Source organism: Anarhichas minor, unplaced genomic scaffold (genome assembly GCF_050575085.1).
Source record: "Anarhichas minor isolate MPS153535 unplaced genomic scaffold, ASM5057508v1 ptg000028l, whole genome shotgun sequence".
Lineage (NCBI taxonomy): Eukaryota > Metazoa > Chordata > Actinopteri > Perciformes > Anarhichadidae > Anarhichas > Anarhichas minor.
The window spans coordinates 14500795-14519203 of record NW_027466474.1 but is presented as its reverse complement, the minus strand read 5'-3'; the positions used below and the strand labels follow the sequence as shown (position 1 = coordinate 14519203).

Genomic DNA, 18409 nt, shown 5'->3' with positions numbered 1-18409 from the left:
TATGTGTTTTGCTGTCGCATGCTGTCAGTCATTACAGAAAAGACTGACAGCATGTTTTGGCACTGTTTACTGATTGGCTTACAACGTGGGCTGTTTAGAGGTCGGCGATGCACATGTTTAGATTGTGAGCATCCCGAGAGCTCGGTGCAGTGTTCCACATCATTTACTCAATAACACAAAAACTAATTCAATCCCAGTTTAAGATCAACACGACAAAAAAAAAAAGAAGCCAAAATGCAATGCTTCTCATAATGTATTTCCATCACAAGTTATTAGCTCTGTAATTACCACATCACCTGTCTGCTATACATAGAAGCTACCAAGTCTCCACCCACGGTGTGACTTCTACATCTCCCAACACTGTTTTCTCCTAAAGGACTACTGGACACAGTGGGAGTGAAGAAACTGCCCTGGTAATGATCCACTACCGCATATATTTTACTGCATTATTCACATCCTTCAAATTACACTACTATCCGTGTGTGTCATAGCAATGAGCTGCGGTTAGCGAGCCCTGTCATTACCACAGGAGCTGTCCTCCCCTTTCTAACGGCTGTCTCTTGCCATGCCAAGCGCCCTCTTATAATAGGAAAAGTTCCCTTCAAATGTCAACGACTGCTACTCTCGGGCCGTGCGCTTGTGTCGGAGAAAATCAACAGATGAAAGGGGGAGAGAGGACGAGAGCGAAGCAACCCTGAGAAACAAACAGTGAAGCTTACAAATAATACAGTTCCATAACTAACTCAGGTCAAGTCTTCACAACTCTTTTATTTTAATAAAATACCTGGTAAAAGAGCTCAGTACTCAGAAGGAAGTACTGATTATCATCATTAGGAGACTTATGTGCTCAGCTGAGATCTGGTATTTTACCACTTACGGTTGAAACTGAACGGCTTGTCAGGTTGGAGGAAGAAAAGCGGATTTGTTCAATGTGATGTTTGACTAATAAAGAGAATTTGTTTCATTTGGTTTCCATTGCCCTTTTTTACTTGGAACCGTGCAATACTTTGTCTTAGTGAGATAAAAACAGATATTGATTTTTGCAAATATGGATGATGCACTCAGAGTTCAATATTCATCCATTAGCCTGGGAGATGAGGGAAAAAAGTCGCTTCGTAGCAGTTATTTTCAGTGTACATCTCATTTTAAACTTGTTTCGAATACATTATTTGAAATAACATAATAGTACTTTACAATGTGGTATTTTATCTCATTCACTTTAGCTCTGATATGTATAACCTGAAGATGGTAGTGTCCCATGAGGGATGGGCCAGATGTTTGGTACGACACAGAAAACCAACTAACTAAAAAGAACACATATTCATGCCGACACTACATGTGGAAGAAAGGCAACCAGTTTCCTGTAACAATCCTCCTCACCTATGGGAGTGCTGTGCAGCAACACTTGCTCCAGGTTGCGTCCGTCGTTGTAGAGCGCGAGGTGCCAGGTGCCGGGGTCCATGTACTCGATGAAGCCCGTTTCCTGGAGGCCGCTCAGCAGCAGGCCTTTGGGAGCTTTGGCGGTGGAGACGGGATCGGTCAAGGACCTGGGCAGCGCCTTCCCGTCCAGCAGCTTCACAAAGTCGAACTGGACACAGCACAAGAGGGGTGGGGGGGGGACGACACACACAATCAGACAACAGCAACGCCATCCAATTAGAAGGCGCGAGACGGGGATTTTGTCAAACCTGCATAAATGCAACGCGGAAAAATTGTGAGCCAGTCTCTTGTGCGGTGGTGCGTGAGCTTCGTGAAGCTGCCAATTGAATTGCTATTGGAAAACTGCCTGCACACAAACAGCTGGGGAGTAGCATTAGATGTGGGTATTGGATGCCAATTGCGCAAAACGAAACCAAGAACAAAATCATCGTCCATGGCAGGTCAGTCCTCCGCCAGACATGTTCCACGGCAACAACTTGACATGCCGCTAATAGAACAGGCAGACTTTACCACCCGGATTTTCAAACGGAACAGACTATTATTTCGTTTGTCTAAACCTCTCTGTGCTTCTTCCTTGCCCTCTTTAACTTTCCCCCGCCACCCTCGTCTCCCCCTCCCCCTCCCCCTCGTCTCCTTTCTGAAACCTCCTTGAACTAGCAAGCTCTCGCTGAGCCTCATTCCCCCTGAGGGCTGTGTGTCACACTAGTGTCAAAAACAGCTAATTAGACCTCTTCACGCAGGCGAGAGCCGGGGCACACTGATGTTAAAACGCAGATGACTCAGTGTGTGTTGTATACGTGCAACAGCGGTGTTCTACAAGGTGTACAACGCTTGCGTGTATTGTTTCTGGGAACGTGTCATTTTATCTACACTGAGTTGACGAAATCAGAAATGGCTGTTTCCTTGCGAGAACCACATGCGTCCACACTTGTTCAGCTGTTTTCAAAGAGCTCTGTACACGTGGGGAAAATGGCAAAATCTGGTTCTTTTAGTTGACAAGCACCAACATTTTGCATCACAGTCAACATCGGGGAGGAGAACGGCACGCAAAGCCGGATGACTGCTAAGCTCTGTTTTCCGTCATCTCTTACGCTGTGCTTTAATACAGTCAAACTCACGATTAAATCATTCTCCTTTACATATATCAAATAGGGATTTGCAAAGGGCTCATAAATGCTACCTGTTAAAACAGGCAGACAGCAATCCCTGCACTGCTGCACTCGGAAGTTGATCAAATCGGTTGTTTTGTGCTGACAAAACGAGCGTGAATACAGTTTATTGACAGCCGTGTTGTGTGATTGGCTTCACTCGCATTTCAAATGGGTGTTCACAGACAAGGTCAGAGGTGAAAGGAAGTTGTCTTTCTTACTTCCTACTGCTACACATTAACCCCTGACCTGTCTGAGCAGACATATGTTTATGGGATTATATCTGTGGGCTAGGTACCTTCTACAATAACAAGGTAGACGTGTGACTATATGTGACCCAGTACTTCCCCTCTTCCTCAGTACACAGAGGTGTCCAGCACATGTAAGAACACATTTTTTAAATACAAAATCTTCTCACTGAACTTACTTAAATCTACCATCGTCACTGATCTAATCAATAGCTTATAGTCAGAGAGCACCGTGGTGATCAAACATAGTTACTTCCTGGTTAAAAGCTCACAGAAACCACAGAAACCATCATAATGTTATGGCTCTGCTGATGCTACAGTAATAACCACATAAACAGTGCTAGTGTGAGCTTGGTTTTGTATTAAACTGAATGTAAAAAAACATGAACCAGCAACATACTGAACCTACTGCTGAAGAGTCACAATCACTGACGGTCACGGCGTTATGAGCGGCGATGCGTTCACTTACGACAAGCTAGCTAAGGTCAGCGGCTATGAATCCGCAATTCCTACCTGTGTAATTACAGTCAATTCAACATGCAATCCGACTGGAAAGAAATCAGCCAATCAGAAGTGACATACTCCCATCTCCGTATTGGTTAAAACTGTGCCACACTATACAACACAGTCAGGTTGTGTGAGTGCTCAGAGGAGGGATGTTGTATGAATAACAGCAAACAGACAAATAAATGAATTTAGAAAAGAATATATTTTGGTTTGCTCAAATTAAATAATTTTTTCGAAAGATAATATCTCTACAAAATATAATTTATACAAGTCAGCTCACTCAAAAATAGCCTCCACAGTGCGGATGAAAGGCCGGAGAGGAAGCGGTGCATTAGCGTGGATGTGCTACGTGGCACTTCAGCAAACAAGCCCATCTGGGTGAACAGCATGCTTACGACAGGAGCCTCCTCTACCTGAGTGTGCGTAGGCGGTATATTCCTGCGTCCGTAAACCCCGAGCAGCGCGTTGTGCGAGAGGGACAGGTTGAACTTGATGTAGGTCGGATGGTGCACGGTCATATGGAACCTCCAGAAGAGTCCCGGCGGGATCGCCTGGCTCTGCTGGGTTCCGACGTCGACCTCGCCGCGGTCGATGGCCCGGCCTCGCACCCATTTCTCTGCACAGGGAAAAAAACAAAACACACACACACACACACACAGGAGATATTGTTCAGTCACATTCTGCAGATCTGTCAGGTAAGACGGGGAGCTCTATCTGGTATCAGAGGGAGCAATTAATAACCGACCTGAGATGTCATGAAACATCAGCGTCTGCTAATAAAGGGAGACTGAATAGGCAGGAATGAGCGAGCGCCCGGTGGAGAAAAAACATCCTGCTTTTTAAGAGACCATGCTCTGGCAATCATTGGGATAGGCTCTGCATAAAGATGAACTGCTTTAGAAAGGAAGTGTTTTGTCTGAGAGCTGTCTACTGGGGCTTTGTCGTGTGCTATATTAGCATCTTCTAACAAGAAAGGAAGAGTGTGTGTGTGTGTGTGTGTGTGAAAAAGAGGAAGAGAGAGAGGTGGATGAGGAGAAAGTGAGGAGGGCAGGGGCACGCAGGCATTCGCAAACAGCGTCACGGCACAGAGATAGCGTCTTGAGTGAGAGAGTGTCTTTGTGTGTGAAGAGAATAGGTCTTTCCAGCAGTTCCTATGGCCATCAGCTCCTCTCCTCACCACAAGCCTTTATCAAGCTACCGGGCCGGAGTCCTTTGTGTCGGGGGGGGGGGGGGGGCGAGGCTCTCCAGCCCTCTTTGTGTCGGGCCCCTTTATGGAGAGATATATCTGTGCTTCTAAACTAAGATGGAGGAAATATGGTGACAGAGGGGAGCCGGGCGATCGTTACGGCCACAAAGGCAGAAGAACAGTTAGGGGCAGATTCATGGACGGGGCCGCATGCTCTCGATCCATAATGCCTGCAGCTTTACCACTCCCACCCACAGGCTTGCCGGCATATATATATATATATATATATATATATATATATGATATATATATATATATATATATATATATATATATATATATATATATATATATATATATATATATGATATATATATATATATATATATATATATATATATATATATATATATATCATATATATATATATATATATATATATATCATATATATATATATATATATATATATATATATATCACATGTGCTGTCACACAGGACAGGGAGGTTGGAGAGTGTAGCTCCGGTTTCTACCGACGCCGTTCCTTTTTATTTTTTAGGTATGCAATGTTGGTGCAATGACATTCATGGTGCCAAGAGGACGATGGCTTTGGTGATCTGACTGACTTTATATCATGAGGTTGTCCCTTGTGGTTTTGAGTGAAATGTCTCGACAACTATTGGATGGGTCGTCGTGAAATTTGTTACGGATATATATCCCCCTCTCAGGATGTATTGTAATAACTTTGGGCATCCCCTTTTTATCAAAGTCAGTCATCAGCTCAGAATTTTAACTTGTTAAATACTTTGGTTTCTGACCAAATACCTGCACGAATGAGGACTTTGTATTTGTTGCTAATTAGCAAAGATTAGTACGCTAACACACTAAGCTAACACAGTAAACATTTCAACTGCTAAAAAGCAGCATGTTAGCATGTTCACTGCAGTTTGGAGCTAATTGCGTATTTACATTCTCCCACAGCTGCTCACATGGCTGTAGACCGTTTAGACCAAAAATACCTAACCCAAGACATAGTCTCACAAAGGGTCAAACATCATGCTAATAAGAGGCAAAGCATTTGATTCTTCTTTTAATCCTCTATCAGCCTTTATCTTCTGCTCATTTGGATAGAAACAAAGTCAATTGATTAGCTGGTTAATTGATTGAACTAGACTGAGCTGCGGAACAAAAAAGAAAGAAAACAAAGCGAGGGAAACATGAGAGGGGAGTGAGAACAAGAAGAGAGTTCAAAATGCTTTACAATGAAAGAGAGACAAGAGGCAGGTGTCCCCCTAAATTGTCCCCCATGCTAAAACATCTAGCGGACAGAATAAAAGCAGCTTGGCAGGACTACGGTATGCATTCATGCATTTCTGCCGAGTCTCTACCTCTGCAGTCTATTCCTTTTACAGCTAATCCTCGCTCCTGTGCCTCGCCGCAAAAAAAAAAAGAAAAAAAAAGGCCTGCAACAGGGATGGATGTCCCGAGGAGAGCAGCCTTTTATTCAACAATAGATGAATGGGACATGAATAGGGCATGACAGTTGGCAGAACACTGGCAGGCTCGCGGGCGGGTTGACGAGCAGGCACACTGGCAGGCTGGCGGGCAGACGAGCAGGCAGGTCCTTCTGATGCTAATGACTGTGTAGCGCCTCTCAGGCTCTGATGCAACCCGGCGACAGAAAGCGGCGCTCGGGTCAGCCGCGAGGACGGGTGGCTGGGTGTCAGAGATGGGGAGACAGAGTGTAGAAGGGAAGAGATGAGAAGAGAGGACCATGTCCAAAAGAGGAGGTGGTGGCGTCAAGTTACAGCTGCTGATGCAAGAAGGAAGAAAAAACCATCCTTGCATCTCTGTCTCTCTCTCTCCTTCTGTCTCAGCAGTGGAGCACAACACTGCAGCTCCAGTAAAAAAAAAAAAAGGGGGCGGTTCGAGGCGTTTTTGGGAGTCCCCCACAAACCAGACGGATCGGATCGCATGGTGATTTGGGCTCCTCCAGGGCCTCCCCTGCTGCTCAGATTACTGCCGTCAATCAATGTGCTCCACCGCGCATCTCAGCACAGAACCTGAGACCATTCTCTGAAGGTCTCTTTCAAAAAAAAGAAAAGAAAGAAAAGATCTCCGTTTAATTCTCCTCGGCAGGCAAAAGGAACACAAGCTGAAGAACAAGCCTGACGTGTGAGCGGAGAGGTAATATTTCTTCACACCTTGATATCTTGTGGCTTTAATAATCGGAAAAGGCAACTTGAACGTTCACATTTTGCTGTGGGTTGCTCACAAAGAAAGTATAAATAAACGGCGCCGCAGTAATCTCTTCTCGTGCGTTTCATCATTAGTTGGCAGCACGTTGTTAGCAAAGAGATGTGTTAAGGTTTATTTCAAAATAAGGTTTGTTTAAAGCGGCGATGAAAGTGTTATTCATGTCTGCTATCGAGCACGGCGTGTCCTTGATGGAAATGATAGAGGATTAGGGGGCAGGTCTGCTTGGAACCAACATTCTGTACAGTATAATAATGATTCTGCCTCAGCCAATTATTCTTTAGTGCGGTATGGCGTGAACACATCGCAGCTAATGGCCTCATTGACACTAGTCCCCCACAACATGCAACACACATCGCAATATGTCCTCCTAAACTCGCACCTGAAAGGTTCCTATGCCACAGGACATCTGGATTAGTCTTAACTTCTCCCGTTTCTAATGACAAACTACCATCAGTACATTGTAGGGATGTAGTCCAAAGAAAACCAGTCCAAAAGTTCTATCTACTCTTCAACCCATCTTTTCCCAACCCATTATTGGGAAAACAAAAATAAAGAAAGTCTCTAGAAGTACTCTAGATTAACTGAATCCACAGTGCATTGTGCATTCTACATGGCAGCCTAAATGAATGATAAAAAACATAGAACGCTATATGCAGCGTATTTAATTACTTTAACCTATTTGTTGTACACTTCAATGAGAACAAAGCACTCAACGCCAACCAGCGCACACCTGCCCACATTCATGTGCTCTCCAAAAATAGAACAAGCCCCCGAAGCTGTCGCAGCGCCAGCAGTTATATAACAAATAAAATTGTTATTGAACAAACACATTGACTTATGCCTGATATGTTCACACTCAAATTCAAGAAGTGATGCGCTGGTCAGGGTGTTATTACATCTGCACCTAGTCCACAAGTTATGAGAGCCAATCCGCACCGCCCCAACCCCCAAAAAATATGCATTAATCAACCGACCCCGAACCTGTAGATCGCCAACTCTATGCATTATAGGCGCGTCTTCCGCGGGGGAGCAGCTGGAGCGGTCCAGAGCGCTCCCCTACTACCCTGTTTATAGTGGTGGGAAGATCTAGGACAGAAAATTGTTAAAATGATGTTCTTTATTATTGAATGGCAGCAAAACCAGTTACGCTTCCTTACGGACATGACGTCTGTCTCTCTCTGTCTTTCTCAAACACACTCTAACATCCCTCCCTATGGAAGTACACCAGCGATCGTCCAACCAATGGGACACGAGCATATCGACCTACTGACAGCCCTTCTGTAATGCCATCCCTTCTTGTAGAGTGTGTGAGTCTAAGGGTACCTGTAGCTCGGTTCATTTGATCCGCACCGAGGGGAAAACATGACACATTGCTGCGTTTCAGTTTTTGGCCCGGTTCCTGCTCGCACCGACATTTTTTTACAAAACGAACCAAGAGGAGCGAACATGAAGTGATACGGACTGAAAGGTAGCTCTTTGATTGGACAGTTTTGGCGGTTGTTATCCTGCATCATCAGGACCCACGTCAGGCTTCATGCTTCTGATGTGAATATTTATTTTCTTTGATTAATAACTGACTCTATGCTTTTGTGTGATAAATGACGGGAGGAGCGGGGTTGCACAAAAGTCCCAGTTGCACGCTCCCAAATGACTTGTGCGAAGACAGAGCGCGAACAAGGAACGCTCGGGAATATCGCTGTCGCACATTTTTTAATGACCTTAACGGACTGACAAAAACACGGAGTCCGACACAAGCGCAGCCGTTTCAACAGCTTTCGAATGACTAATCAGGAAAAAACACCTGTGACAAGGTGCTTATATACACGGCCTTCAACACAGATCAATTGGGCTATAAGATCGCTTCCTGAGCAGACTTCACGATCCGCAGATCTATTAGGGGCTAAGCTTTTGAAATCATGCTATCACCACATATCTGCTATCATATCTGGTTTACTTGCGTTCACACCGGCCCAAACGAACCGTACCAACAGGGCAACCGTAGTTCATTTGAACCGAACTGAACGAGTTAGGTGTGAAAGAGTTTGTTCGTCCATCTGTTGTCTGTCTCTGGGTGTTCTGTGTGTCTAGTTAGTGTGCGTGTGTGTGTGTGTGTGTGTGTGTGTGTGTGTGTGTGTGCGCGCCAGGCTAGCAAAAGAGATGAGCTACATTAGGACTTGGGACACAAGGTCTAATTAATTTCTCTTGCCTGCGGGTTATTCAGGTAAAACAATTACACCTGTAATCTATTTTCAAAGGAACTAAACTGTCTTTGCAATTAATGTTATTATCCCTCAGATTCTAATGAAAAGGGAACAGACTAAAAGTGCAGCCGGGGTCTTAGTGACGGGACATGTCTGGGGGGACCGGAACTCTGTGTGTGTGTGTGTGTGTGTGTGTGTGTGTGTGCGTGTGTGCGTGTGCAAGCCAGTCGATATCGCAGCGTGGGCCTGTGTGCGTCCATCTCGCACACATCGGTGCAGACAACATTAATGGTGTTCCAAATGCAAGAGAGATTGAGTTTGCCGCAGGAAGAATAAAAATATCACAATGGGCAAGGTCTCTATAATTACTTGGATTCAATTAAGGGCCTTTTGAGCAGTTGGTTTAATAAGCTTTCAGCCTCCTCTCTCCACTGCGCAGCCTAATGAATGTCAGTCAGAGTCAGGAGAAGATAATGCTCTTGGCCTCGGGGCCCTCCATTACTCTGTCGTCCCTTTACCTTCCATCAGCAGGCCCCGGGGCTGCGTCTGTGACAGACAAGTCTGCCTGTTCACACACTTATTTCCTCCATGACACTCTGAGTGCCCTTACATGCTTACACCTGTAATATGTGTTGTATGAAATGACATAAGGAGGAAGCACTTGAGTTTCTCTTTTTATTGCCCTCTGTTAAGCTTGTACTGATGTAATCTGGGCTGAGGTCTGGGGAGGGTATCCAAGCTACTCATCGAAATTCAAGATCGAAATTCTCGCTTAACAGCTGATACTTTTCTACTTAAAGGGCCCTGAGCATGTTTTTTTTCCTCAATCAGCTTCATACTACGAGTTATAGGTTCACAAATCAGCGCACAATACATTTTTTTTTTGCCATTTCCTTTTTTAACTCGGCTCTTCCGAGAAGGAAGAAATATATTCCTTTTTGGATTGATTCACTTTAGGGATTTATAAAAGCTCCGAAGTATCCGGTGTTTCAAGAAAACAAAGCTCTCTATAGATACACAATTTGCGGGAAAGTGTTCAACTTTCTTGTGATCCCTTAAAACTTATTTTGGGATCTGGAACAACAGGTTGAGGACAACCGTTATAGAGAAATGGTAGCACTTCATAATGACAGTCATCAGTCATTCGTCATTTATAAGTTAATAAGGAACTATGTTAATGTGGAACAGGTGCATAGTTTACACTTTAGATTAAGGGGATGAAGAAAGCATTGTAGATTCATTTGTGTGTCATGTGTGGGTCATTTGTAACAGGAAGATGTACAAATGATAAGTTAACACATTCACATGTGATGAATAGTTTACACTTTAGATTAAGCTCTGAGCCCCAAAAACCTGCCGGCAACATTGAAAAGCACGTTTTCTTCAAACAATGGACTAAACTACACCGTTAATCCTTGTCAGAAGCTTTAAAAAAAACCCTCATTATCGTCAAGGGTTTCTTGTTTCAGACGCTCCATGAACACATTATGTGTGTCAAACACCTCCGTCAGAAAAAGCAACCAAAACAGAACCTAAAATTATGATTTTTCATTTAACATCTCGCCCTAAATAAACCGTTTGCTTTAATCAGGTACAGAACAGGGATAACACTTGTGGGCACTTGGAAAAAAAGCTGGATCTATAGATTCCATTGTCAAAGAAATTCAACTTGCGTTCATTTTTCTTTTTTATAATTCATGCCATGGTAACTGTGTTATACTGCACCAAAGACATCTTTGACTTCTCCCTACTTCTAGCCATGACTGTGCCGTTTCCATAGAGGTGCAGGACTTTGTTATTGCAGTGAAGATCAAGACCACAGAGAGTAGAATGAGAAAGTACACACACGTAATGGTGATACTGGTTGCATCTCTGTGGATATCTAATGGCATTAGAAGTGGACCCTGTGAGAGATGTATTATTATTATTACATTATGTTACTTCTGATGCATTCATGTGGAAATATGGCTCAATCGAAAACAATTTGTTGTATTGCTCATGCTCACCATATGTTACATAACTAGTGACTACAGTTGCCTCAGTAATCTGAATTGTATCTGTATGAGCATAAGATGGGAGTGCTCAAGCAAAGTATCAAATACCTCAAAAAGCCTGTTTAATCCCTTTTGGTCACACTTTGGAAAAAGTGTCGTGGTAAATATTTTTTCACCAGAAGTCCGAGTCTGTTTACCAAGAAGATAAAAAATTGACATTCACTGCGGCTTGAAATCATGTTTAATGTCTTCGGCCGCGTTTGGTCGAGATGTTTCCAATGCGAGCTGAGTGACAGCCGCTGGTAGGCTTTCTCGACGTGAGGCGCTCAAGAAGGGGGGTTCACTAAGTGATCTATACTTTCTCTGCGTGTGTGTGTGTGTGTGTGTGTGTGTGTCTGTGTATGTGGGTGGGTACGTGTGTGTGTTACATCCAGAGACTGTAGCCCAGCGTGAGAAAATCAATGAGACCGGTGTAACAGGGACCAGTCCATCACATGCACACACACACACTCATCTCTCCCACAGACACGTCTCCTTTTCCCACATACATGCATACCATTATGCACACTCTGCTGTACACACACACAGACACACACACACTGCTCAGCCTCTCTCCCCCTCCGCTCTCTCTGCACGCAGCCTAGAATATTGATGTGCTCTTTAAGAGCCCTCCTCTCTGTCTGTGTCACATGCCATCCATCTGCGCACCGTTTTCCGACCACACCAATCGGATGGAGTGAAAACAATTCGGCGTTAACTCCCCTCTCATGCACGTGGGGTTTTTCTTTTTTAGGCCTCAGATGGCGTTCCAACAGGCTCCACAACATTTCATCATCGTCACGTTATAATGAGGCAATATGCCGCTCTACTGTATGTCAGTTTGTATCACTTCGTATCATTAATACATCTAGCGGCCCGCGTTGACTGAAATATTATTCTCAAACTTCAATGTGCTTCATTAAGGCAGGGAATCCACTGACAGAAAATTTATTCTCTGGGCACTTCTACTTTCATCTGAACCAGAGGAATTCCTGTGTGTGTGTGTGTGTGTGTGTGTGTGTGTGTGTGTGTGTGTGTGTGTGTGTGTGTGTGTGTGTGTGTGCATGTCAGATATAGAAATAGAGAAAAGGGAAGGGGAAAGATGGAGTGCAAGCACATCAGCCTGAGGTTGATTATCATGGGGAGAGTGGCAATTAATGTAGCACTAATTAGAGAGGCTTTTATGTGTGGAGGACTAAGAAGGGCTCCTGGTGATCTCTGAAACGGCAGGAGAGATAGCACTGAGAACATAAAAGGCAGCACGAGTGCGGCTTGACAAGACACTAGCCGTACGCGGATGACACGACGTGTCAATTAGCACCTAGCGCCGCGCTGCAGGGGCCCCCCCCCCCCCCCCCCCCCCCCCCCTCCCCCCTCATAAGGTAAGATTACGGTTATCCTGCTCCGGATCCCGACTCCGTCGCGGAGCCGACAAATCAAAACGGAGAGAGAGCCTATCTTCATGGCATTGAAGTCGACATAAAAACAACAACACTAAAAATACATGAACAGGGACACAAGCAGATTACTACTTTCCAATCATTCCGCTGAGCTCGTTTTTATCCCTCCCCACTGTGTCATCAGTTTATATCGAAACAAGCAGGAACTGATAACTATCCTCCAATCAATCTCCTCAGCCATCTTTATGCTCCCGATGTTATGTTGTACTTGTGTTTACAGCCGCGCATCAAAGAATAAAATCATTTATTCCAATAATTAAAGAAATGCTTCTTGGGTTGTTGCTTTGTTTTGTTAGAGTCATGAAAATAATAAAAATTATTTTATATTTAGCAATTATTTAGCTTGTGCCACTTTCATGATGGATATCTCAAACACCCCTCAAAAAGATTGGTACCCACCAATCATTCTCCTCTCCTCCCATCACTCTCCCTTCTCCCCGCAGTGCCGTGTTTGTTGTTCGTCACTTCCATTCCCCGCAGCCGCCCCTCGCCGTCCCTCGCCGTGTAATCTGGGGGATTGTGTGGTCTCTTGGTGTGAGAGGTGATGGGTACAGCAGGATGAGCGTGATAATCTGCCACACTGGATTACAGCCTAATCTCTAATCTCTCTGGCCCTCCTCCGCCCGGGGACCCCCCTCCACCGTGCCAATTTTATTAATCCGAGCCCGCCGCAGCAACGGCTTAGCTTTGCCCATTTTGATTTCCCATCTTCCGTCGAGCACATACGCCAATAGGAGTTGAAACAATGGATTTTGTTGCGAGGCAACACTCGGAAGTGAATCCCCGTGACCCCTGCGCGCTCTATCGGAGGATTTAGCTGCTGATGAGAGCGTTAATCCTTGGGAATGTGAGGATTCATCAAGAATAGTTGCTTTAGGGATGTCTCAGGTTGCCTAAATTGCAGCGGGTTGCAGTTTGGCTCGCACAGTCTCCGCATAAGTGCTGAACATGGGCTCCAACGGCATCCGATGTAATATCCATCAGAGCCAGTCTCAGCGTGAAGGTTGCCGTGTCCTGCCTGACTTCATGACCTGGAACACTCACAATTAATGTCCCATGTCACAGGGGTTAAATTGCTGTTAGTAATTCCTCCGGCTAGTTGAGAGAAGGCCGAGTGGAGAAAGGCTATTCCAGTCACGTACCGGCTAAGAGGGAACATGATTAACCAATTACCTAGCCTTTCTAATAAATGAGTAATCAGTTGGAGGCTGATCTCCAGACTGATGTCTCTCTATCGTATCGGAGCATTCACTGTGCCCGGTGTGTTATGTATGCAAGCCAGACGTGAAAAAGAGGCTGATTGGAATTCATGCCAATGGATATATAGTCTCAACATGTTCCAATCGCATTGTTTAAATGCTCGTATTCAATTTCAAGAGGAAATTCATGTCTTCCTTCTATTTCAATAATTGTGCTCCCATTAAATCCTGTAGCAAAAAAAAAAAGTGTGAGTGTCCTTTGAGGATTTCTATTTAATTAAGTTTGCAGGAAGAGAAAAATAGAAGTACAATGAGCTGAATATTCTATGGAAGAAATCACTACAGTATGTGACCTGATTCCACATGTATGTATTTGCGCTGACCTTCCTCTGTGTGTGTGTGTGTGTGTGTGTGTGTGTGTGTGTGTGTGTGTGTGTGTGTGTGTTGTCTTGGCTCACTCAGGGGTGTTTAATTAAGGCTATACTCAGAAAAGCAGAGCTTATGGTGAAAAGCCTGTTTGATATATCGCTAATGTTAGCAGACAAAGTCACTTCTGCTGTCTTTCATGACTTTGGAACGCGCAGACCTTTGACATCCAAGTACTTATCACCTCAATTCACAGGGAAGATTATCACATTCATCGCTCAGGGACACAGAGCAGCAGATATTAAGTATGTAATACATATTACAGCAAAAGCACTGCTGAGAATCGCAATTCATATTGGGTTCAAGTCACACCGTAATATTGCAAGATTTCTTTGTATGACATTTGCAGATAATGATCAGTTGCAACATACCATTTAACAATGTTGGCATATTGAAAATAAGACTATAACCAAACATATTTTATGACAGAAAGTAATTCGCCTTTGAAACTATATGAGTTGGATTGTGCTGTGTAAGTGACAGAACAGCATCCATGGAAATACTGTTTAAAGACCGACTGTTTGTCTGTCCCTTGTGTATTTTTATGGGCTGATTTATGGTTGTCTGTTTCTTTAATTTCATGTAGGAGGCATTTGAAATCGAACAATGTTGGCTGCAGGCTGCACACGAGGCTACAGGTTGGCTTCAAAGTTATTTGCAGTGCAATTAAAAACACATATGTTGACTGAAATACGGTGCATATGGTTAAAGGAGTCCTGGCATTGAACAGTCAGTTGACAGTTTAGACAGTTGACAGTTCAGAACTGGAGATATCAGCTTTTATTATTCCAGACATTCTTCATTCATGCCTTGTCAAAACCTGGCACTTGCATGACCCACAATTCAACTCAACTGACAAAAACTCTGTCAGAGATTTGGTCGTGTTATGCTGCCGTCAAACAGTGATGAGATTTTATTTTGTATTTTTTTTTAAGTTCAGCTCCAACAGGATTTATCAGACTCAGCGCAGCCACAAACCTGTTTACAGCAACTGTTGTGCTCCCCGAGACCAGTAAACACACTTTGATGTGTAAAATCAGTGAAGTTTCCCCTTGAGACTGAAAAACATATGACTTCAGATATTAACGAAGCCGTATAGGCAGCTCATGTCAAAACGTGATACATTTCACATGCACTAGATAAAGCCTGAAGTCAGCATAAACACCGGCCCGACCAGGACCATGGCTGAAGTAGAGGGACACGTTTCCATGGTAACTTGGGTCGGACTTATTCAAACCTCCTTCATGTAACTGAATTTCCTGGAAATAAATTGAAATTAGCCTGCTTTTACTATTACTCTTGCTTTATAAAACAACCCACTGGTTTAACTGCCCACTTGCCTTATTGCTTTTAAAATGTCACATAAATATAAAGAAAGGAGCCCAGCGTAGCTTCAGTGTTTGAACTACTTCAAGCCAGCATTTATTCAATAGACAAACATACTGTATAACATGTGCTTTGTTGTTGTTGTTGTTGGTGAAGAACATGTGCTGCGTGTGTGCCAGCTCACCTTTGTCGCCGGCGTGTGTGTTTTCCGGGTTGAGTGTGTCCAGCAGGTGAATGGAGCTGGTGGGCCTGGTTTTGCTGCGGTCCTCCTGTTGATGGTCCGCCGAGCTCAAGCCATTCTCATACAGCTGGCTCTCGCCATGCCGCAGATGCCAGGTCAGACCTAACAGGTGGACCGCTACACACACACACACACACACACACACACACACACACACACACACACACACAGAGGGAAAAGCAGATAGAAAGGATTTTTATTCAAGGCACGCAGAGAGGTGTGTCCGAACCTTCTTTAATGCTCATCGCACAGTTTTTGCTCACTTTGTGTGCTTAATAGAGCCCGGCAAGGCAGCGGACAATTAGTAAATACACAAAGAACACACACACGCAAACTCTTAACACATCCGCGTCCAGTAGACGCACGCACACATAAGTACATGGACACGAAACGTGGCAGCGGTGGGCAATTAAGGCAGATCTTCAGAGCCGGAGCCCAGGGCTGGCATTAAAGCGCTAACACAGTCTTTTATGTATGACTAATGATGCTTTGAAAGCTGCTGCCGATTCAGAATCCATATGGGCCTTTTAAACAACAAAGGGTATGGGAGGATGGGAGGATACTGGATTTCCCCTCCCACTCATAAAACTGTTTACTGGGACAACAATCCGGCATGCCGTTAAATAAAAAACAAACTAACACCTGGCCATTAAGGAAATTAATTAGCGCCTTGCAAGGCTGTCAATAAAATGTTGGGTAAAACATTCACCTCCCTCTGACCAATCACCGGGTTCCCGTTCACGTGTGATTGTACACCAACGCTGCTGTAGTTTTCACGTTCAAGAATCTCAGTAAGAGAATGCCCCCTTTGCTGATGTGAAGGGGAACAAAGTAAATGCAATAAATCATTGCAAGTTTTTCTCTCCTCTGACACATTCGGAACATCAAACAAAAGCAAAGCCTCAAATCACAAAGTTACTATGCGCTGGTGGCAGTCGGAGGATGGCTGCTGAATGCAGATCAAGGTAAGGGAACTTCTAATGACTTCAAACATCCCCGCTGTCTGTCTCCTGTCTGCTGATTGCCAACACCCAGAGAAAGCGCTTGATATGCGCTTGCCAGCCCTTGCCAGCCCTCGCACAAAATGGCTGCTTAGGAAAACAAATCCACAATTAAAACGCACGACCGAACACGTGTCGCACAGGTGTGGCACGCTCGAGGCGTAAATGTACCTGCCGCTATAGTTTCACGTACATGCTCAGTCACACCTACACGCTCGCCCGCACATGGTTCCGCCAGCTGATGAAGAACACCTAATTAAAACTCCAGATAGTTCCAAAAAGAAATTTGCAGTCACTTTATGATGCAGAAGCACAGGAAGAAAAAAACACTTTCTCTGCAAAGCAAATCTATCATGAGCTCAGAGACTTGAAGCCAATTTGGTCCCATGGTCCACTCGGGCATCTGTGGGGGATCAGCGAATCGCACATTTGAACTCCGGACTAGCCCTAGCCGCCGTCGGTTTAGCCATCTACTCATGCACAATATGAGCTCTTCTCTGCAGAACACTGACGACTACCGGGGCCGTGAGGGAGACGCCATGCATCATTTAGTTCAGACTAATTGAACAGTCAGTCTGTGACGAGTCCAGACACGGACACGAGCAGATTCTTCACATCAGTGGGAAGTTTATTTCCCTACTTCACTGCAGTTTTCTCATTTTCATTTTAGAAAGATGCAGTGTGTGTGGAGGGTTTCTTATTAACACATTGCTGTGAAATTAGTTGTGATGACTCGTTCTGTTGATGGTGGGGGTGGTGGTGGGGGGGGGGGCGACAAACAGTAACGCAAGAATTGTACATTCAATTTCATGGGTTTAATCTCCGGCAAAGTCCCTTCTGGTTGTCTGGTGCTGTAAGTACTCCGTCTTCAGAAACGGGCAGGTGGAGAGAAAACGCACAGAAAAAACATGTTGAAGATAAATCACATTTAGTTTGCAGTGATACTGGGTTTAGAGACAATCCCGCGGAGATTACCTTTGTACCACATTCCATTATCAATTCTCTTGTATTAGAACAAGAAAAGTGCACTCAGTACGGTGCAGATCTCCGCCAGGTGCGTGTGCAAATGAATGAGTACACTTCATGTACACTTTGCAGCATTTTGTCTCCTCTTTCTATCTCCCCCTTTCTTGACGATCAAATAAAGGCAAAAAAGCCCCCAAAAAATATTCTGTTAGAAAAATGGAATACTAGGCTCAGCTGTGCGCGTACATCTCTCACCCCTCGCAGGAATAAGGATCTAAACCGAAGCAGTTGCTGAACTATTGCGACCCCCTACCGGCCAGGTTAAAAGGAATGAGTGTGAACCTCCGCAGCCATGAGAGGTCTTTCATATGGGGTCAGATCAGTCTCAATAATCACAAATGCAAACAGAAAGATTCACAAATGCGCACAGAACAACTCACAAATATATTCGATTTACAAATGCACGCAGAACGATTCACAAATACATTCCAATGCACACATGAATAAATTACGATTTATATAAATGTAAAAAAAATCACAAATATATTTCTGCATTTGTATGTATTTCTGTGTGGATTTTTTACATTTGTTTGTGGATTTGTATGTATTTCTTTGTCATACCTTCAAGGACCTTAATGTATTGTCACATAATGTCAAATAACGACAAATAAAGGCTAAACTACCGCGGAATCCGCACCAAAACGGTGGCAGCTTGCAACAGGAAGTGCCTTTGACCTTGCCCTGTCGCCTCCGCAAATTGCGCAACT

General features: G+C 44.2%; 1 protein-coding gene across 1 annotated transcript in view; it reads right to left on the bottom strand.

The window, feature by feature from the left end:
• The window catches only part of tenm1 (teneurin transmembrane protein 1), a 152546-nt gene that overhangs the window by 73738 nt on the left and 60399 nt on the right, over positions 1-18409 (bottom strand). Inside the window, exons 5-7 of the mRNA XM_076103401.1 lie at positions 15619-15792; positions 3757-3959; positions 1381-1588 (exon numbers count right to left, since the gene is read on the bottom strand). Coding sequence (XP_075959516.1) covers positions 1381-1588; positions 3757-3959; positions 15619-15792 — 585 coding nt within the window. The remainder of the gene's footprint in view (positions 1-1380; positions 1589-3756; positions 3960-15618; positions 15793-18409) is intronic.